Raw genomic sequence first — 22896 nt, forward strand, 5'->3', positions numbered from 1 at the left:
TGGAGGTGGTGATCCAGGGCCTTGTTGAGTACAAGACTCACCTGGGTCAGGGCTAGTACTGCCCCCCCCCCCCCCCCCATGCTTCCATTCTTTGTGCTAAGCTATGCTAAACTCCCCACAGCTCTGTCCTGTAGGCACAAAGATGAGAGGCAACAAAATGTCTGATAACATGGCTGTGGGTGTGGGGTTAGTTAATGATGGAAATACATAAATCCTTAATGATGAGAAGAACCAGTCTGTCAGTGTTTGGCTAGATGCTTCAGCTGTGTGCTCCAACTCCACAATATCCACTCATCAGACCAGCTGTCTCTTCACTGCAGGTAAGGTGACATACTCGGCTTTTTCAAAGACAGTCCTGAAGCAACAACTGAGCCTTCCCGGCAAAATATTCACAGTTCAGACCCTGCAGATGGCTCATGCATTGGAAATTCAATTTTGGGTCATCAGCTCTGTATGTCACAATTTATTCTTCAATAAAAAAAAGAAAAGGCAAGTCGCTCATTTGCTTCTATCCATCTCTACAAAGTGCAAGTACACGAGTCACAAAGAGTAAAACAAGCGCCAAAAGAAATACTGATCGCTTCAAAGTAAAGCAGTACAGAAAATAAACAAAACAAAAAAAATCACATAAATAAGTAAATATCTGCAGGCCTGCCTGTACAGAAAAAGGCAAACACTGACTATAACAAAATAAAAATAACCTGTAATAACACCTGCAACCCTCAACACACACTGGAATTTAAAAAAGTACAGGTGCATGTGTGTAGAGGATGTAAATGGTGCGATTGAAATAATACTTTCAAACCTTTCGTGACTAACAGATCTCTCCAGAGGATCACTGGTCCTTTCAGCAGGTAACACTGCAGCCCATCAGTGAGCAGCTGCAAGTGAGGTCCCCATTGTTAGGTGAGTGCAATATTAAAGCCACATGAGGGGGAAAAGGAAAAGAAACACGACATGCAATTGCTATTACAAAAAAAAATAAAATCTGAGGTTGGGTTTTGTGGAAAAAAACGTGTGAAGCAAAATAAAAGCTTTGTTGAAAAGATGCTATGTCACAACTTACTGTACACACTCCGTAGCTCAGTGTAAAGGCTGGCCACTAGCTTGGCTTTGACCAGGCTCTTTAAACTAAATAAGAAACCCCTCTTGTGTAGCTTCCATCACCAAACGAATCTGCATTTCCCCCCCTGTAAACAGCTCCTGTGGTCACAGAACACGTCACGCTTATGCTGCTTTTTCACATCGACGTGACCACCTCTGAAAAGGTAGAGCGTCCCTTTCCAACACTGCTGAAGCTGGCTAATTAACAAGCATCTCATTTGTTGGCTTAGACCAGGCTTTTTATGAGAAATCCCTCTCATGGATCTTTTATCACCAAACAAATGAGTATTTTTCCTCCCAAAGAACAGCCCCTATTTTCGGTGGAAAAGCGTAGGCGCCACACTTTTCTACCAGAATCCTGTTTTCATTTGAAGGTTTTGAAGTTTGAAAAGGTAGAACAAAATATGTCCGTAGATAAACAGCTATTACCGTTTCCTCATGGGTGTTGAATTTGTTGGAGGCAAACATGTATTTTGCAGAATTTCAGTATTGAGCCCTGTGGTGTGTGACCAGAAAGCCTGGCTTACACCTGGCCTATCTCAACTGGAGGACGGCAGGCCTCTTCTCCTTCCATGGGCCCCGTTTCTGCAGTCCCTCAAAGAGCAGTTCAGCACCTGGCTGATAAACCAGTCTCACCTACACAGGAAATGATGGGACGAGGGGCGCCCTAAATCTGGACTTCTGACGTTTCGCCTCCGTCTCTCCTTCCTTTTGCCTTCATCTTTTCCCTCCAGCAGGCAAGTCCATCTGTGGAGTTTGATGTCTCTTCCTCAAAAACTTTTTGGTATGGATAGCTTTGTAACTTGTTTTTTTCCCTTTCTTTTTGTGATTCAAGTTTCTTGATTGTGTTTTTTGTATTTTTTGTTCCTAATTGAGTTGTGTCCGTTGCTGTTTGCCTGCTGGACAGCTTTTTGTTGGAAGAACTCCAGTGAGGCTGCCTTCTTCAGGTTGACAGAGGAAGAATAAAGCACATTCTTTGAGACAATTTTTTTCAGTTTTTCAGTAATGAATGAATCCACCGCATGGACACAAGACTTTTGAGCAGTGACGAAGAGAGATGGACTTGTGGGATCTGCAGCACTTACTTAAATGCCGAAAACTCCCCTAAAAAGTAATAAAGACACAGAAGATTAGTATGCAGCCACAGGAATATCAATTCAGATTTTTTCATTATGTGTATCTTCACAATACGGCAAAGCAGTTTTAACGTGGATGGTTCTCCAGAGCTACGTTGCCAATTCGTTTTGTCCTTATGTTTGTGTTACGGTCAAGATCTTTTCTGATGTGCTTTGGATCAGCCTGCCACGATAATTATGTTATTGAGTACATATATGGAAACAACCTCAATCATTTTTGATGACCTCTATATTGCCCGTTATGTTTAAATGCGTGTATTTTGTTAACATTCTTATGTAAACAAAATTCTAGCCAATATGATGCCAGAATAAACAACAGGGTTTTGCCTACCATTAAACGACTTGGGCATTGGGCAGAGAATGCATATTTAAGTTGAAAGAGATCAAGAGTCCATTTTATTTATGGTTTTGGTTGTGTGATTTTATTTGGTCTATTTATATAGGATATTTGATATTATTTTTTTTTTTTACATTCCAATGTGTGAATATTCTTAAGAATTAATAGATTTTTTTAAATGTATATCATTATATATTAAAAAAATCTTAAAATGACAATAGTATTGTGTATTGCAATTATTTCTGGGACAATATATCGTCCAAAAAGTTGTTCTCCTCACAGGCTTTTGAATGTGTAATATCTACAGGAATGATTGAGTTGCTTTTACAGTAACAACAACTGACAGAATAGCAAAATAGAAGCAACTGAAATTAATGAATACATTTAAAACAACATTTCTATTACATAAAGGAAGGTATCATTTACGTTTACGGGGCAGCAAAATGTTAGAAAAACCTTTTACAGAATAATATCTGTTTCACAAAGCTAGTATGTATTGCTGGTATTTGATGGCCTATCTATAAAGGGCTTTCTTTATATATTCATTAAATTAAAATAATCAAATCTGATCAAGTGTTTCCACATTCAATCAGTGTAGTACTAATGAAGTGTACAACAAAAAGTCGACATAATCAATATGTCAGTCTAATCCATGTTTTTATCAATGTTTCTTTGAAGGAGTTTGCGTGCGTTTACTTTTATTCTTTGATTTTAAGTGTAAAAACATAATTGTGAATTGAGGCCACTGCTGACTTCCTTCTTCACTGGAGTAGTTTACAATACTAGTAAATAATACTGTTGAGACTGACGTTTGTATATGAGCTCACCATAGCCAACGGCTTGGATAGGGGTTTTGGGCGAAGCGCAGGCGTACAAGCTGAAGTCCTCCGTCTGAAAGCCGGCTCGGTTTAGCGAAGGCTCTGAGGCGCTGCGGTGGATTTTGGGTAATGAACGTGCCAGCAGCTCGATGGATGCCAAGATCTGACAGAATACAAAGCACAGCCGCAGGATCATCAGTCAGAATACTAAATAACTAACTAACTAACTAACATAATCATCAACAATGGTGTGTGCTGTGTAAGTAATGAGTCATTGCTTCAGTTCGGCTGCTTTTTTTCCATCATGTAAACCTCTGAAGCCCTCTGGTGGCAAAGCCAATCAATTCCTCATTGAATGAAATCAGTGGGGTAATGGGATCAAGTAGAAATAAATAATTTAAAGAACACAGATTAAAAAGAAATCAAACTTTTTTAGGCACTTACAAGTAAAGGTCCTAGCATTCTCCCATATTTGACCCATCTCACTACCTCTGCCCTGCAGTTTAAATATGTTACCATAAACGTCCCGTACTTTAAACCTGAAAAATGATTTGAAAAAAAGGTTGATGGTAGGAATAACCACCAGGCCTATTTGATGCGTTTGCTACATCCGCCTTCGGTAAAACAGGTGGCAGTATGTCGGACATTAGCTGTAACATCTAGTGACCAGAAGTCATTCAATCAAATGGCACCTACCAATAAAACAAGAGGAAGAAGAACCGTATAAGAAGAAGATGAAGTATAAAAAGAGAAGTATAATAAGAAGTATTGACCTTAATCTTTGCCTGAAGTAGAAGTAGCTTTGGCATTGTGTGATTTTGTGTTCTTAGTGTCAGGGTTTAGACCAGAAGAGTGATTACTTTGCTCAGCATCGCCAGCTTTATCATCCTTTACTTGCCAATAAATATTTTTCAAAAGCTGTTATTAAGATTTAATAATAAGATCTAATTTAAGGAGAGAAGGTAACCTTTTAGATTCCAAATATGCTATTTTTTTATCCAAATAACGATGATTTGTAAATTCATGCCAACATTTTTGGAGGAATGAGTAGCCGCTGGCTTTGTGAGACCAGCCACTCGGCGTGCAAAAAGTGTGCCGGTGTTTTAAAAACTGCTCTCACTGCAAAAACAGGTAGACACAGGTCCCCACAGCATGTTTAACAATTGGGTATTACATAAATAATAATAATAAATTAAAGCTGCAAGCAGCATTGATCGGGCCCTTGCATATTCACGCACGTCGAGGGTACTGGCAGGACTCTGGTGGATGCGGCCATGCATTTCTGTGACCATCATACACTGCGTGCACGAGTTAAACGGTATTTCCTGTGTCTACCAATGGCGTAGCCAGGTCATTTTGCCAGGTCTTAAGCCTTGAATGTTTTGAGTGTACCTCCAAATACAATCATAACTGTAATTCTGTAAAAATTGACGAAAAACTGAATGTGTGTGAATGCGCTTCAGTGTTAGCAACATAACAGACTGTCAAAGTAAATGCAGGTCTCAAAACTTTGTTTGTTTGTGCAGGTAGCTCTGACAATCACTGCTGAGTGACTCAGAGCTGGAAGAGTCGAGGAGAAATAGGAGAATGTATAGTTCCATGTGAACAAAAAACATTTTTTTGTAAAGAAATAACTTTAAGCCAAAAGGTGAGCCAATGTAGAATAATTTACCATATAAATTAGGATGGGTGCAGTTTGATTTTATTTAACAAACTTCACGTTTCATGAAATTACCTAACATTAAGGACCGGCTCCAAAACGAACAAAAACAATTACATTTACTATTAATGAAAACTCCACATACAAACGCAATTTGGAAACCTTTTTTATCCAATTTCTGCTCTCCAAACATCTTAGTTTGCACATATTTAGATCAGAGAAGTCTTTTTCTCATGGTGTACCCACAAACCCTTTTAATAAGTTCAGTGTTTGGGCCGCTGTAATTATAGAATCCTGCTTACGGCCATCGTTATCAGTAGGTGGCGCTATGACTGAGTTAATATTGGCATGCAGAAGTCCTAAAGCCATGACAGTCATCAAGCAGGTCAAGTTTAGGACAGTTTTGACAAAGTACAGTTGAGTTACAACAGCTTGATGGATGATGGCGAACCATGTAAAATGACTGCCATACCACATCCATGTCGTTCGATGAAACCTCAAGCTTTTGGTAACTTTTAATCGCTAAGGTCTTTAGATTGTTCTGACCACATTCTAAGTTGATCTGATTAATTCCCTAGGAGGAGTTTGTTAAAGTACAGCACCTGGAAATGGCAAAAAAAACCACGAGAAATTCATACAAAATTAAAAATGGCTGACTTCCGGTTGGGTTTAGAGCATGGACCCCTTAGAAATCTGAAGTCAATCGGGTTAAATCTCTAGGAGGAGTTTGTTAAAGTACGAAGGCTTAAAATGGTCAAAAAATGTCATAAAATTAAAAATGTCCGACTTCCTGTTTGGATTAGGACATACTTCCAAGAGGATATTTTGTACGTCCCATCAAGTAACACATACCTACAAAATTTGATACAGCTAGGTGAATTCCAATGTTGGGGCCACTCAAAAGGGGGCGCTATCGAGCCAATTTTTCATACTGGACACCCCAATCAGACTGCAATTTTCACCATGACTGCCTTGCGTGCCAAATTTCAAAAATGTTACCAGTATTCCAAGCACCTGCTTTTGCGCCGAAAGTGGTACGATAATAATAATAAACATTAGAATAACAATAGGTCCTCCGCTCCGACTACGTCGGTGCTCGGGCCCTAATTAAATGGTAAATGGACTGTACTTGTACAGCGCTTTTCTAGTCTTCCGACCACTCAAAGCTCTTTAACACTACATGTCACCATTCACCCATTCATACACTGATGGCAGGGGCTACCATGCAAGGTGCCACCTGGTAACTAACATTTATACCCATTCACACACCGTAGGCACAGCTACGGGAGCATTTTGAGGTTAAGTGTCTAGACACATCGGCTAGCGGGGCCAGGTATCGAACCCCCAATCCTTTGATTTGATTGAAGCACGACCCTGCTCTACCACTGTTGTTGAGCCACAGTCGCTCAACAACCAACAATTGCAATGAAATTGTTAATACGGGGGATAGTTAAGAATGAAGCACTGTATCTAACACAAGCCTGTTTTACAATAAATATCTGATTCTAAAACTATATTAATTCAGCTGTGATGCCCACCTCCCAATGAACTATAAAAGCATTAGCATTTATTTGTCTCACCTGAGGGAAAAGAGGTCGTTCCTCTCTCTTCTTCTTCAGGCAGTCGGCCATCAGTCTCTTCATGGCCTTTGGACAGTTGCTGCGCACCTTGCTGAGGTCAGGAGACAGGTAACCTCGACCTACCATAAATATGATCTATGGGAATAAAGATATGAGTTATAACATCGGTTTGCTGGGATAAACATTTTGTAGAGCTGTGGCTTCCAATAAAGCTCAAATGTGCCACTGGAATACTTTTATATTGTTGACTGTGTTGATTTTATTGTTAGAAAAATAATTGAATAACAACTAATTAGATTCATCTTAATTAAAGAGTGCATTTAAATGAGGCATGAACAAACTCCAAATAAAGATCATACACTTTGCAAAATATATAATTTGGCAACACTTTATATTAAGGTCTTGTAATAAGTGTTAGTTATTAAGACTGATAAAGGATTTATTATCTCATACCAGGCATTGTTCTCGCTTTAGATTTGGTAGCCCATAGTTAACTGATAATAAATGCATAATAAAGTATGTATTCATCTTTAAAAAGTATCCAAAAGCTGACATAATGACATAATTGGTAAGTTAAGGTTATAATACTTCTTAATAATAATATTAATAATAATTATATAGTCTATATAATTATATAGACTGCTTAATAATAATTCTTAAGCAGTCTATATAAAGTCTAATCATCTTAATAAGATCTTATAAATACTAATATATATATATATATATATATATATATATATACACACACCATTTTGTTTCCTTAAAATGAATAACAATCACATTTAAAAGTGGAATTGAAAAAGTCTTCAAAATCATAACGTAGGTTTTTCAGTTAGGACTTTGATTTGGCTGTTGCTTGATGCACGCCTTGTCTTTAAGAAATTGGTAGGAATATTTTTGAACTTTGGACAGAGCCAAGCTAGCTGTTTCCCTCTGCTTCCAGTCGTTATGCTGAGCTAGGCTAACCACGACCTGACTCCAGCTCTGCACTGAACACAAAGACATGAGACTGAAACATCTCACTCTCAGGATCTCAAAATATTTCAATTTTCTTTTAATGATTATAACTTCAGTTTGTCTGTGATGAGAATGCATGATGGCAACACATATGCAAATGGTTGGTATATTTTCTTCTACCGTATGCGAAGGGGTGCTTGTCTAACCAGGGAGCCACTGAAATTGATTGCGACTACTATGAAGAAATTAAATGTGTTTTGTTGTTTTAAAACATCTGTGTGGTTTATGGAGTCCTCTAACCTGGTCTCTGTTGTTGATGTTGGAGTAGGGCAGTGCTCCTGACATGAGCTCGTACAGCACGATGCCGAATGCGTAGACGTCTGACTGGAAGCTGTAGGGATTCTTGTCCTGCAGCCGTATCACCTCTGGGGCCTGAGAGAGCACAGGTTACACCGACTAGCTCACGCCAATTTATGAGTAGTGTCATAATAAAGGACCAACAGAAGAAATGGAAACTGGTAAAAAAGACAACTTAGTTAAGGGCCACTGGTAGGGGATGAACACTCACCATCCACAGTATAGAGCCAGACAGCTGTTCAAACTGGTGGGAGCCACTCCAGCGGGACTTGACTGTAGCTAGACCAAAGTCACCAATCTTCACTGTCAGATCCTCGTGGAGGAAAATGTCTGGAGGAGATGAGGTCAAGGAAACACTCTCTTCTTCCAATTCTGAGCTATTGAAGTAGGACTTCTGCATTCTCAGGATGGAGGTTATATTTTCATCCCTCCATCATCAGCTGATTTGAATTTAATTTGGAAAAAAAGGCCTCAGCCTTAAGACAAACTGATTGAGTGAAATGTTTTAAAAGGATACTGTTGCTCTTCAGATCTCTGTGGATGATTGATTTGGCATGCAGGTAACTGAGAAGGAAAAGAGAAAAGTTATTAGACCCATTACACACATGGCAAATGCTTTTCTATTTGTGGGAGGACTTACTCCATGCCCTGAGCAGTCTGCCGGGCGATGTCAATCAGCTTGATCATCTCAAACTTGGTCTCGATGATGTGCAGGTGGTGGTACAGACTGGAGCCTTCACACCACTGGGTCACGATGGCCAGCTGAGGTTTGGTGGTATAGCCCATGAACAGCAGGATGTTCACGTGACGTGTTTTCCTGGTGCAAAAAAACAGGTTGATGAGAAGACAGAACTGCAGCACTTTCTTTGTTAAAGGGAGACACTTGAGTAATGTGTTGAGTAAGATGTTCATTTGTAGGGAAGTAAAAAGGTGCAGGAATCTACCCCTAATTAAAGAGTTACCTGAGGACCCCCACTTCATTCTTGAAGGCCTGAAGCTGTTGTGGTGTGGGAGCAGTGACATTCAACATCTTCACTGCCACATCACCTGGGAGGAGATGGACGACAAAAAAATATTCAAAAATGTGACTGCAAAATTCCAGAGCCCTCCACGGTGAGCTCTAACCTAAACCTACTGAGCTAAAATATGTTCAGGTGTACAGCTACTTTATAATTTCATTACTTGTGTCGGACATTTTACACAGTAGGAGCAGTGGGCTGCTGTGAAGGGCCCTGGGAGCAACTTGGGTTTTCAGTGTCTTAAGGACAAAACATTAGCATGTTTGTTTGAAATGGCAAGAATAAATTGGTGAAATTGAGATACTTTGTTCAGAAAATATAGTTTCTTTTTTTTTTAAAGAAAGGCTCAGTCATTTCTTTAAACAGTTGGTCACTGTAGTTTTTAGCAATAGCTACTCAAATAAAAGGAAATAGTGCATTTGCCTGGGACTACTTTCAGTGGCAGACTGATCCACATTTGCTGTAGTGAGTGTTTGTGGCAGCAGGACGGTCTGTGTGGGATTGAGTCAAATGAAACTACAGTGTGTGTGTTTATGGTAATAAAGGAACCTGTGCAGTGCAACAGTGTGGCTCACTGATGTGTTTGTATAGCATTGGTCTTACCATGCCACTTCCCCTTGAAGACAGTTCCAAATGACCCAGAGCCTATCCTCTGACCCAGAGTGATCTGACCCTCTGGGATTTCCCAGTCGTCACTGGAGTCCCTTCTCCCCAGGGTTTTCTGTTCCACAGGGCACTTAGTCAACACAAGCACGCAGACAATGAACTCCAGAAAAATGGCAACATCTGTAACAATGTCTTACCATCTTATTGCGGTCCTCAGACGAGGACGATGACTTGCGCTCCCTCTGTTGGCACGGGGACTTCTGTGGAACCTTGACACTGGTCAGAGAGCCAGGTAAAGAGGCGGGAGGCGTGGCCGAGAGCCCTGTGGTGGAACCTGGAGGGGGATAAGGGATGAAGAGAAAGGAAACAATACAAGAAGAGAGGTAAGGTGGGTAGGTAAAAAAATAAAAACAGTTGAGAAAAAGCAGAAAAGCAAAGAAAGGGCAGGGATAGGGATTGAGGCTTCTGGATCAGTTGTGTGCGTGTGTGTGTGTGTGTGTGTGTGTGTGTGTGTGTGTGTGTGTGTGTGTGTGTGTGTGTGTGTGTGTGTAGTCACATGCAGAGGTGAGGGGGTGCTTGGTTGAATGGCAGTTAATGGTTTAAACATCTAGAATTTAAAGTTCATAACTGTTATTAACTACTTCTGTCAGGATCACAAAGGATTACATGATGTTGATCAAAGAGGAGCCTGATTTGAAACTTTAACTGTTGTCTCTTCAATGGAATTCTTCAACGGTGGTTTTTAAACTATTTACAATAAGACCAAAATGGAATACAAAAGGTCCAGTACAGACAAAAGGTCCAGGACAAGTTTAGTCTTGGTCAGCACAAAGACTGGAAGCAGTGGGGAACTGCTAGCCAAGCTCCACCAAAAGAGATTTGAAAAAAATATCATAAAACAACATTTTGTATAAGTTAGAGAACAATAGAAATTATAAGAAATATTGAAAATACATGCTCAGTTTGGGCTCATGCTACATTTAACCATTAAAAGATGGACATTCTAATCTGTAGTCATTGATTTTGTTGGCTACAATGATGAGCGTTACGTGCAAATTTCCTCAGCTGTAGGTCGTTGACATTCATTCAGTGAATTGGACAAACAAATAAAAGTAATTCTCACCCGTCACCTGGTTGCCTGTGCTTTTTAGTTTTTTTTTTTTTTTGTAAGTCTTAAATGAAGTAACTGGACTATTCAACTTCACTTGTTTTTAGTCTTATTTACAAGAGTAGGTGTATTCCAGTTTTCTATCCACAACAGTCTACACAGAACATTTGTGAAATTACAGGTAGATTTAGATCAGTGTTCATTGTTACTGAAGAATAAATATGTTCGTTGACAACGTTTTTTCTCCACGACTAGAGACGGCAAATGACTCCATGCACTGTGGCCGTTATAAATGTCATGATTCTTTTTGATAACAGAGTATCAAGCGAGAGTCTAAATAAATACTGTATGTACAAAAATGTATCTGACTGACTCATTGCCATATGCGTCATTTTATTTCTGTAGAAATAAGATACATTTGTAACTTTGTTTGGTACAAACATATGTTTAAAAGTATGTCAGCCTGGTCTGAAGTTTCATATATAAATGGATAAACAGAGAATTTAGAGTCGCAATTTGAATCCTAATTGTATTTTTGGTCAGAAACAGCCCCAGCTGACAGAACACACATGTCAGTCTTAAATGGAACCATTGCTGTAGCATAAAGTAGATCAAAGTGTTTTGGTGAACTTACCCTTTAAATACCTTAAATCATGTTGATTATGTTTTCTTTAAAATCTTGCAGCCAACTAAACAAATGCAGTTATGCGTGTTTGCATTTTGAGTGTGACTAAAGCCTGGAGTCAGAACACGTGAACAACAGATTTGAAGAATTATTGACTAATTATTGACTTCAACATTACTTGCTCTAAGGAGCATTTCTGCAACCAAATGACCAACCATAGAAAGAGCAGCGTCTGATCAGAATAGACGGTGAGATCTATGTGTAACCTGTGAGCTATCAGGTGTGTGGTAGAGAGAGCATGTATGGACATAAAGGGGGAAGAGAGAGAGAAAGAGAGAGGGACACACAGTGGAGGTGACACAGGGCTGGGTTGGTGTGTGGGGAGTGGTGGTGTGGGGTGGAGAGGGTGAAGGACACAGGAACACACAGAGGCCTAACTACCTCGGAAAACAGGCTCAGGCTCAAAATCAAACACTATGTCATTGGGGTAGGAGTATAGGAGGGGGCTTGAGGTCCGTGTTCGGTGCTTCCTCAAGCAGCGGGCGGGGTGGGTCGGGGGGGCTGCAGGGCAAAGAGAAACAGACAGACCATCACTGCTACTCACCCTGCCCCTCTCACCACGAACTAACTACAGTCCATGGCTACAACTGAGCTTCAGGATGTCCTCCTACCACACTACATGGCTTTTTGTTAAATAAAAAATATATGTAATACATTTCATTGCCACGTTTTGGGAAATACTCTTACTTGCTCTCTTTTTCTGAAGTGAGATGAGAAGATTGATATCAGTTTCATGTCTGTGTGTTCAGTAGACTTCAGAGCCAGAGTCAGGCCGTGGTTAGCTTAGCTTATCATAAAGACTTAAAGCAGCTGCATACACAATACTCAGACTCACACTCACTGATTGACGCCTTGTGTCTTGTTTGTTTAATCTGTACACAAACAGAAATTTAAAAAAACATTTTTGTGTCGCACCATTAACCAACCAGTTAGAAATTGTTGCTCAGCAAGTAAAGCCTCTAAAATCTTTGAGAAGCTGCCGATTCTGGAGAGCGGACGACTAATGGTAAAGTCTAATGTTGCTAGTCTAATCAATATTACTCAATCTGTAACTTAATTGAATTGAGAATATGTTAAGCACGCCAGCAGCTAGCCAGCTGCACAGTTAGCACTGTTTAGCTACAACACATTCATGTATTGTAGGTATTCAGACTGCTGTGCGTCAAGTCAGTAAGAAACACCCAGAACAAGACAAGACATAAACCACTACAGCACTGTGCACTACAGTGTGGAAGCCCTCCCCTCCAACTGTGCTTTCGCATTAGCATGACGTAGTAGTTTGGACCTGCTGGGAGGATTGTTATATTATGAAGACTGAGATGCAGATTTGTTCTTTAATCACCACTATGCATCAGGTTCTTGCTAGTTTTCTATGAGCTGCCTTAATAATGCTGTGTTTGCAGCCCCAAAATAAAGCATATACATATACATGTAATACATGTATTTTCCAGAACGTTGAACAACTCCTTGAAGTAAATTGCTAGTTTGAAACTGAACAATTTTACAAATGTTGCACTGGATTAATAAACAATGGGTGAACCTCAATTCATGAATTTGAACGCAACAGTTCAGTGGCGTTGTCAAACGTACTGTAAATATGCCATAGAAAGGTAAGAGTCCTCATTAAGGAAGTTTCTAAACTGTCGGTTGGATATCTTCAAAAGTTGCTACCAGACTTCTCATAGAAAGTAAGAGCATGTTCGTCGCATATCCAAAACCTTTGAATGATCCCTTAACACTGATCTGTTTATTCATGAACTACTGCATCTACTTGAATAAACCAAACGTACAACCTTGGCAGAGTCTGTATGTTTCTCAAACTTTTAAGTACCAGCTGATATTTCTGAACTATCAGCTATCAAAAGCATGTAACCTAATCAATCATCTTTAAATGATAAAAACTAAAACAGGCCCTGAACTAACAAACTTAAGCTGTTTTTAACATCACTAAACTTGTGAAAAATACATTAGCTTTGTGTGTTCCCTCCTTACTGGTCTAAGGAGGAGCTCAGCCTGGCAGAACAGCTCAAAGTAAGACTGGAAAGAGAAAACGGGGACTGCAGAAGTGGAAGTTCTGTTCGACCAGAAACCCTGACCCATAGATCTGAAAAAAGGTGTCCTCAGCTACTGTTCTCAGTGAATGGTAGGGTGCAGGACTAAACAGAACCAACTCAACTTCTTGGGTCTGATCTTCACACACACACACACACACACAAAAGACCAAGAGCACGCAGACGCGGGATGGTGGGAAAAAAGCCACAGAAAGAGAAACAAGTCCTATTTTGATCCTTACCTCCATCTGACCTTGGCAAGCCCTGATCTCGAATCAGGTCCTGAAAAGAAGGGACAGGAGAAATTAACAATATACTGTAAATACTTTTCACACACACAGACAAAATGTACTGCACTGTTTACCGTAGCAGCATTCTTATGAACCGTTTATATGTTGAGGTTTATACATGTTTCAGAAGCAATGCCAGTACTGAAGGTTTGTTCACACTGAATGTCAAGTCAATTTTAGGGTTAAGAGTGACATTTGCTATAGGTGGCGAAAATGAAGGCGGCCAGGATGTATCCACATGAGTTGTACACATTTGAATGAATCCACTTCATGAACATCCATCTAGAGTCTCAACTGTAGCACAAACTAGGACTGCCACTTTTTCAAACAAATAAATGTTCAAATGAATAAGAAGGAACATAATTTGTTCTAGTTCATTCAAACAAATGTATCCCAATTCTAAATGATGCTGTAGAACTGAAGTTTATATTCAGTGACATGAGAGTTGCTTCATAAAAAGGAAGCAAACAGCCTTACCTTTACAAAATAGTGTACTGAACTGAGTGGAACTAGGCGGAGGCCATGAATAATATAGTGCTAACGTCATCGTTTTCCAAAAGCTCTGTTTTCCATTTTCCACACTAAATCACTTTTTCATGTGTTTTGCAGTCCATTATTTACCAAGATAAAACACAGTCGAGGCAGGCCCGCCACAGCTTCATTATGAAACGGAAATATTTGTACCCTTCTCAGTGGGTGGGGTCCACACAGTTTGCCTGGGGGATTCAACTCTGCAGAACCGGGTACCGCTACTCTGTGTGGGAGGGTTCCCTTGTGGGATCACTCCCCGGTGTTGGCTGGCCTTTGCTGGGTGCTTTTCTCTGTGGCGGTGCGCCGTGACCGGCTCTAGGTCGGCTTGGAAAGGCCCAGGATGAAGGTGGCTCGGGGCTCCGGCCTTAAGCTTTACAGACCCGCTTACCTGGATTTCACCGCGTTCAAGGGCTGTGGAATTGGTGCTTGCTGTGCCTTTTCTACCTTTGGGGAGGGACGTGGCCCCTGCTCCCTACGCAACTGTCTACCGGGTGGACTGTCCTCAATGTGTCCTGAAGGGATGTCGGCAACCCATCCGAGCAATCTTGAAACAAGGACCCTGTCTCGTTTACCATGCTTTGTTGCGACGACTTCTTTGCTGCGACACAAAATCTTGTGGGAAACACTGCATTGTCTACAGGCTGCTCGGGGAAAATACTGGTTTGATGTAGACTACATTCAGGTTTTTACAGGTTGCAATTTTAAAGAACAAGTGGCATAGGGCTGGCCAATATTTAGAGTTATCTTTTCCTTTTTTGTACGACGTTTGAAATGCGTACATCATGAAAATGAATTTGTTAAAAGTGCATAAAAAGGTCACAGTTTGTCAAAAAATAACAGATGATATCCGCTATTAAAATCTGCCAAATGTAACTGCTGCTTCTAGTTGGTTAGCTCCTTTTCTCTGGTTAAGGTGTGTTAATCAGTAGTATCAGCTTCTGTTTGGTTGGACCAAAACATGCAGTCATGGTGGCCAATCATAGTAAATGGCTGAGAAGCACACATCTATCAGAATCAGTCCAACAAAGTGGTAGCAGACTCACATCGATGTTGACAGGCTCAATTGTATTGATATGGACGTTTGGGGCTGAAGACGAGCGGTCCCGCTGGCCAAACTGGTTGCGGTGGTCTTCCTCATTGGGCCGGAAACTGGGCGGGATGGGTATGGACTTGGACGGGGACACAGTGGTGTGGCATATAGAACTGGAAAGATGAATTTAGTAAGTGAAAAGTAGACCGACTTTTTGGGACTTGCAGAGATATTCACATTTCTGTTATTATTTTAAGCACTCCGAGTAAAAAAACAATGTTGTTGAACATACACTGCACATTAAGAGGAGAATTACTCCTCCTCCACTGAGGAGTGTGAAGGTGGAGTACTCACCCGGTGGAGTCTGATGGGGGGAGTGATGGACAGGCCTCAGACACGGGGGTGGTTCCCTCTGACGAGACCTCCTCCTGGGTAAACGGGTGATGCTCGAAGAATTTCGACACTAGCAACAAGCTGCAGAACAAACATCATCAAGATTACTTTTCTATTATTCAATTATCCTCCACACAACTTGTTTCGGGGCTGGAGCCTAAAATAGAATTTAATCAGGAGACACTAGATGACACACAGCTGTACAGCAGAGAGTTTGGTTAAGAAAGGGACTAACAAGTTTCATGTTATGTTCTCACATCGCACAATTGTTCCAGAGAAAATCCAGGACAGAATCAACATTTAGTTTGCAAAAGCAAAAAGACCAGCAGACTCAACACTCAATAGCAAGAAAACAGACCAACAACTATGTTTAGCAACCTTAAAAGAGTATTCAATAGATTTAGCATCACACACCTACAACATTGTTAAAATCATAATAGACAGTTTAAAAATTGATGAAGCAGAAATATCGCCTACACATTCTTTCTTCTTCTCAAAACCTGGCACCTACATTATCCACTAAGCAACTCAACTGTTCAGTCAGATATTTGGGTATGTCATGTTATTTACGACTAATGTAGCCTGGAGCCTCTACAGATGGGAAGTCTTGTAAGCTAACTTCTTTCTAACTCCACACCTCCACATTTCTTTCCCCCAACCCGCGCTGACTCAAGTGACATCACTTGGGGACATTTATCAGACTACACACACAGCTCCCTCTGGAGACACTAAAGGCTTTATAAACCTTTTTATCACAAGGAAGTAGTACCCAACACATGGAAACACACTGTGCTGTGTGAAATGTGTGGAGTTTGACCAGTAAATATATAAATATATATTGAAAGGGGCCATTACTATTACTTATTACCCAGTACCAAATAAATAAATAAATAAATAAAATAATATATATATATATATATATATATATATATATATATATATATATATATATATATATATATATATATATATATATATATATATATAGTTCAATGTCTGGCAAGTCTGGCAAGTCTGACATGGAACAAATAGGTGTATTGCTGACTGATGAAAAACTCTGATGCATCACAATGCAATAAAGCATGCAGAGTGAATACATTTCAGTTGCATACACCAGCATAAACCCATCCACCAGATTCCTGCACAAAATGAACTAAAAGCGAGTAGGCAGCGGGTGAGAACTAAAGTGTTTTTCTTGTGAAAGCCTGGCACTGATTGGGCAGAATGCTAGTGACAGTTAAGCAGCATGTGTGTTTATTTACGGGCCGCGTCGTGGGTCTTACATTAACGCCATTTGACTTGGATATAATTAGGGGGCATCTGGTCAGTTCAGGTACTGAGCTGGTGAGTATGGGTTTGCAAAACTGGACCCGTCAGGGTTTCTGCCATCCGGTAAATTTTGACGGAGCTGTTGTGGTTTTACATATTGTGAGTTGTAGTTTACACAGCAGCACATTTTGTCCTCCTCTTGTGGCTCGTTAAAGCAGTATAAAGGCCTATTTTGCGTGATATGTACAGTAACTACATCATGTGTGCCTACAATAGTTATAGCTACTGGGTCAGTTGGTACTGAGTAATAAGTAATAGTAATGGCCCCTTTCAAGCACTGCTATAATAACACAAATCCAGGATCTCAAGAGATTCTTGTACCATAACAAGAATACATTGTACAGTTGGTACAATCTCAAACTAGTTGCTGCATCATGGTGCTTTCCTTGTGTGTGACTTACTCTAGTTGGTCGTAGTTGACACACATGAGGGGAACCTCAGTGCTGCAACGCTGGTGGAACTTGTAGCCACAGGTCTGACAGCGGAAACCCTGGAAGAGCAGCTTTCTGCAGAAGTCACAGAAGGCCAGCGTGAAGAAGGTCTTCCTAACCTATAAATCAAACACAAATACAGAATCAGGACCAAGTAGGGTGTAGCGGGTTAGACCCCTTTAAGAGAGGGGTGCCAGTCAGAGTCACATCTGACAAATAATAGTTATAAAATAGAAAGAAAATAGCTCATTCAAACCATACAAAACAATAAAGCAAATACCCAGTAGCAATGAAATATATGTCACCATGAACCAGCACTGCAAAACAAATAGACCCCAACCCAGTTCAGCTTTTAAGAAGCGTATTCGATCAAGGGAGAATTGGTGTATGTTTCAGTTGAGTTTGCGTCCCAGTCTTAAATTTCAGACCACTCGGTAAACATTCTGTTTGTTTGTTTTTTCACAAGTCAAAACAGTTCAGTCCCCTTTAGCACAACTCAAGAAGAAAGACAACTCAAAACTGTGCTCCGGGTGTTACCCCACAAATGAACAAATCAGGAAATCGAATTACAATGTCTGCATCTGCCATTTAACAACAGCAATTATAAACAGTATAAACTATATACTGTACATCGGGTCTAGTCAGATCTGCATCAACCTTGACTCCTGAAAGACACCGGCAACTCCTGGAGAAACTCAGACGGGGAAATATAAATCCACCAGATTCTGCCTCCTCCTGACAGACTCCAGAGAAAATTGGCTTTAGCTTTTTCCAGTTGCCGTTCCCATTTTACGAAAAGCTGACCAACGGTAAGTTTCAGCTCTGCAGGGAAAACTGTAGTGGACTCCTGGACTGCTAAGTTTATAGCAAACCGGAACTCTGGGAGGTATTTATCCCAATGCTTATGCTGGTTTCCGGATGCAATCATTGATTTTAAGGTGCGGTTCACTCTCTGTGAAGTTGGTCTGGGGATGATAGGCGGATGTTAATTTGTGTCCCACGTTCTAGGCTCGGCAAACTTTTGGATGATTGAAGAGATAAACTGCGACCCACAATCTAACAGAATTGTGATGGAAAATTTCCCCTGTGCCAGTACTTTTTCAAAATATGTCTTCCAAATATGTCCTCCACTTCTCCAATGGCCACACCACAGCCAAGCATCATGTGGCAATTGTGGCTCAGTGGTAGAGCAGAGACGTCCTTCAATCAGAGGATCGGCGGTTCAATCCCCGGCTCTGCTAGTCAATGTCGATGTGTCCTTGGGCAAGACACTTAACCCCAAATTGATCTTGCAGGCTGTTCTTGCGGTGTATGAATGGGTATGAATAATTAGTTAGAGTCCTGATGAGCAGATGGCACCTTGCATGGTAGCCCCTGCCATCAGTGCTTGAATGGGTGAATAATGACATGTATTGTTAAAGCACTTTGAGTGGTCGGAAGACAAGAAAAGCGCTATACAAGTACAGTCCATTTACTATTTACCATTCTATGGTAATAGAAAGCATAATTCCTCTCTGCTGGATTTTGGCTGCGGCTGGCAAAAGCAATGACTTCCTCAGTTCAAGGTTGATCCTATCTCGCTGGCATCGGTGTTGACCAAAAAAGGAGCATTGAAGTTTGGGTGACTGAGGACAGGTTGGTTCTGGTTCATCCACCATCTTCCCAAAGGATGGAAACTGTAGCTTAACAGGGCATTTTCCCACCAACCGTCCTCGGTTCTCAGGCAGAACACGGGAATCTCGTGGTGAATCTAACATACATGCCTTTATATCAGACTGTAGAGTAGACTGGAGGCGCTGCCTCTGGGCCTCTCCCAGCTGATCCAATCACCGTTAGAGGCAGCTTGGATAGGGACAGATGTAAGTGCAGATACTGTATGTTGATATTTCATTATCACTATTTCCTGGGACATGGAATCCATACTTTGAGACAATTTTCACACCTCGTTATGAAGCAAAGACCCTATTGAAATTGTAAGGAACGGCTTATTAGGGCCCGAGCACCGATAACGTCGGGCCAGCGAAGGCCCTATTGAAACTGGTATGTTTATTATTTTTCTTCTGCCAAATGAATTGCCTTTTTGGGGGCTTTATTATATCCCACAACTCACAAAATTTGGCATGCATATCAGGACTGGTTAAAAAATTGATATTTTATGGGTCCCATAATTGAGTATGACAAAATAGCTCTCTAGCGACCCCTACAAGTTAGACCGGCGACGCCCCTCGGCCAGTATGTCCAATTTACTTGAAATTCGACACATGTCCAGCTCCACTAGCTCTACAAAAAAGCCAACCAGGCTCATAAGCTCCGCCTACCAAAGTTTTCTGCCATTTTGAATTTTGTGAAAAACTTGTTTTTGCGAAATCCTCCTACACGCTGGGTCCAATTGCTACCAAATTTGCTGTGGATCATTAGTGGATTGATATCATGTAAAATCATTACGTTTGTTCACAACTCATTGCGTTTGGAGGATAAATGTATTAGGGGCGTGGCTTGTATATCAATAGACATAACTTCAAAATCATTTGTTCAAAAATCACCAAATTTGCTGTATATGTGCACATTGCATTCTGGAACATAGCCTGTCATTTTCATTCCATTCAACGTCTAGGGGGCGCTACAGTAATTGACCCATTTTCTGCTTTTTTGTCATTTTCTCTCTTTGTACAAACTCCTCCTACAGAATGTATGTGATCGATTTCAAAATTGGTCAGGACGCTCTTAAGACCTTTGTGATAAAAAAGTATTAAATTCGTGAGTTTTCATGGAAGAACCTTGACGTGGCGGGGCGGCCATTCAGTATGAAAAAGGAAGTTGTTATAACTCCAACGTACATTATCCAATCTGCACAAAATGTCTTATGCATGATGCTACTTCAAGCCTGACCACTTTTAAATGCACTAATTTCCAATAAGCCATAGCACCACCTACTGGCAAAAGGAAATGTCACATTTTATACTTTTATTTACTCCCCAAATTTGGTAAGGAAAGCCTTAAGACATTGATAGTAACTTGGGATACTCAAAAATTCTTGGAACTTTGTACATATGTCATAGGTGACGCAAATACAGATTTCATGTAGATTTTAGCCTTGGCCGTTATAAATTGCCTCGATAGCGCCCCCTGCAAATTTTCAACAAAGCAGCCCCAACGCCCCGTTTCACCTACATGTATGAAATTTAGTAGTCACATGTATCGCATGAAGACACTCTCTTAGGACCATGCTCTAAAATCAACCAAAAGTCGTCCATTTCTATTTTTGTGTGAATTGTACCTTGATTCTTGTCACCTTTTAGGTGCTATACTTTAACGACCTCCTCCTAGGGACTTTGTCAGAGCCACTTCAAATTTGGATAGCACAGTCCAAAGACCTTTGTGATTAAAACTTATCAAAAGCTTTACGTTTGATGGAATGGTGTAGGAATGGTGTAGCCGCGGTGTGGCGGTCATTTTACGTGACTCCCATTAAACTACATTTTCAGGCTTTGTATTTTAACAAACTGCTCCTACAGAGTTTATGCGATCAACATTAAATTTGGTCAGGATGATGTAAAGACCTTTATGATGAAAACTTTTCAAAATGGTGAGTTTTCATTGAACGAACTTGACGTGGCGTGCGCCCACTTCGCTCCCATTCACTATGAAAGAGGGAGTTGTAACTCCAAGGTACATTGTCCAATCTGCCCTAAATTTCTTTTGCATGATGCTAGTTCAGGCTTGAGCACATTTCCATGCCAAAATGTTTACAAAGTCATAGCGCCACCTGCTGGCAAAAGGAAATTACACGCTTTATACTTTGATGTACTACTACTAGCCAGTTAACCTGATAGACCTCACATTTTGTGAGGAAAGCCTTAAGACATTGATGATACTTCATCATGAATTGTGTGAGTTTTCTTTAAAAGATGTTGCCATGGCAATGCATTATTCACCATGAAATGGAAGCAGATTTTCCTGTGGCTTAGGATTATCAAATAGTCATGGAACTTTGCACATGTGTCAAAGGTGATAAACATAAATATTTCATACAGGGTTTTGCCGTTGCCATAAAAAAAATTGTCTCGACAGCGCCCCCTACAAATATTCTAAAGAGCAGCCCCAGCGGTATGTTTCACCTAGATGTATGAAATGTTGTAGACACATGTATCGCATGAATACTTAAAAAAATGTATCTTGAGACTATGCTCTAAACCCTACTGGAAGTCTTCAATTTTGATCTTTGTGTTCATTTTCCCTTCATTTTTGACCATTTCTATACTTTAACGAACTCCTCCTTGGGAATTGTTCAGATCCACTTCAAATTTGGTCAGTACAATCTAAAGACCTTTGTGATTAAAAGCTTTACGTTTGATTGAATGGTGTAGCCGTGGTGTGGCGGCCATTTACGTGACTCCCCATGAAACAGCAAGCCGATATATCCCCATTGGACTTACTCAAATCTTTCCTAAATTTGCCATGCTTGATAACAGTCATGGCCTGAGTATGTCTACAAGCCATCTAAGTCAAAGCGCCACCTCATGGCGAAAGGAAATCAGCGTTATTTGACAAACGATATCCGATTCACATGACATTTCCATAATGTTGTCCATACTTGATATAGAGCAACATAATGCATGTTGCCGCGCGTTGTTTAGCACCACACATTGGTTACAGGAAGTGTTGGACTATTTGCAAAGCATAATTTCCATGGTAAAATACTCCATGCAGGAAAAAAACATCTAACTCTTGGTCGCGTTGTCCGATTGTCGCAAACATTCTCAGCCATGTAAGCAGAGGTCTCGCAAAGGTGCGAGGGCCCGTTCATCATTAAAAGTTATCAAAAGCTTTTTGATATCTCTTTGCTTTTACATTATATGGACAATGAACTTCTTAGGGGCGTGGCTTATACATCAATACACATAACTTCAAAACCATTTGTCCTAAACTCACCAAAGTTGCAGCATATGTGCACATTACATTCTGTTACATATCCTGATATTTTCATTCCATTCAACCAGTAGGGGGCGCTACAGCAAACCCACTATTTTGTCGTCACTTTTTGCATTTTTCAGCCTTTGTACTTTAACGAACTCCTCATACAGAATTGATGGGATTGACCTCGATGGGATTGACCTCAATTTGGTCAGGATGCTCTTCAGACCTTTGTGATGAAAAGTTATCAAATTCGTGAGTTTTCATTGAAGAACCTTGACGTGGCGGCCATTTGGCCTCAATCGGCATGAAAAAGTAAGTTGTTATAACTCTAAGGTACATTATCCAATCTGCACAAAATGTGTTATGCATGATGCTACTTCAAGCTTGAGCATATATCAATGCCAACATTTTCAATAACTCACAGCGCCATCTACTGGTAAAAGGAAATGTCACATTTTACACTTGTATTTACTCATAGCCAGCTCACCAGATCAGTCTCAAATTTGGTAAAGATAGCCTTAACACATTGATGATGCATCATCATGAATATTGACGTT

General features: G+C 40.5%; 1 protein-coding gene across 2 annotated transcripts in view; it reads right to left on the reverse strand.

Moving 5' to 3' along the window:
- Positions 1-428: 428 nt before the first annotated feature.
- The window catches only part of braf (B-Raf proto-oncogene, serine/threonine kinase), a 42487-nt gene continuing 20019 nt past the window's right edge, over positions 429-22896 (reverse strand). The window contains exons 6-20 of one of the 2 annotated variants that reach the window (XM_076075989.1): positions 17393-17541; positions 15624-15743; positions 15283-15442; positions 13661-13700; positions 11749-11868; positions 9772-9908; positions 9572-9689; positions 8912-8996; positions 8590-8766; positions 8467-8513; positions 8161-8279; positions 7893-8024; positions 6636-6770; positions 3405-3558; positions 429-2208 (exon numbers count right to left, since the gene is read on the reverse strand). In XM_076075989.1, the coding sequence (XP_075932104.1) occupies positions 2186-2208; positions 3405-3558; positions 6636-6770; positions 7893-8024; positions 8161-8279; positions 8467-8513; positions 8590-8766; positions 8912-8996; positions 9572-9689; positions 9772-9908; positions 11749-11868; positions 13661-13700; positions 15283-15442; positions 15624-15743; positions 17393-17541 (1716 nt within the window). In that variant the 3' untranslated portion in view covers positions 429-2185. The remainder of the gene's footprint in view (positions 2209-3404; positions 3559-6635; positions 6771-7892; positions 8025-8160; positions 8280-8466; positions 8514-8589; positions 8767-8911; positions 8997-9571; positions 9690-9771; positions 9909-11748; positions 11869-13660; positions 13701-15282; positions 15443-15623; positions 15744-17392; positions 17542-22896) is intronic. The other variant, XM_076075987.1, reaches the window with a different exon arrangement.

This window comes from Anarhichas minor, unplaced genomic scaffold (assembly GCF_050575085.1).
Source record: "Anarhichas minor isolate MPS153535 unplaced genomic scaffold, ASM5057508v1 ptg000055l, whole genome shotgun sequence".
Classification (NCBI taxonomy): domain Eukaryota; kingdom Metazoa; phylum Chordata; class Actinopteri; order Perciformes; family Anarhichadidae; genus Anarhichas; species Anarhichas minor.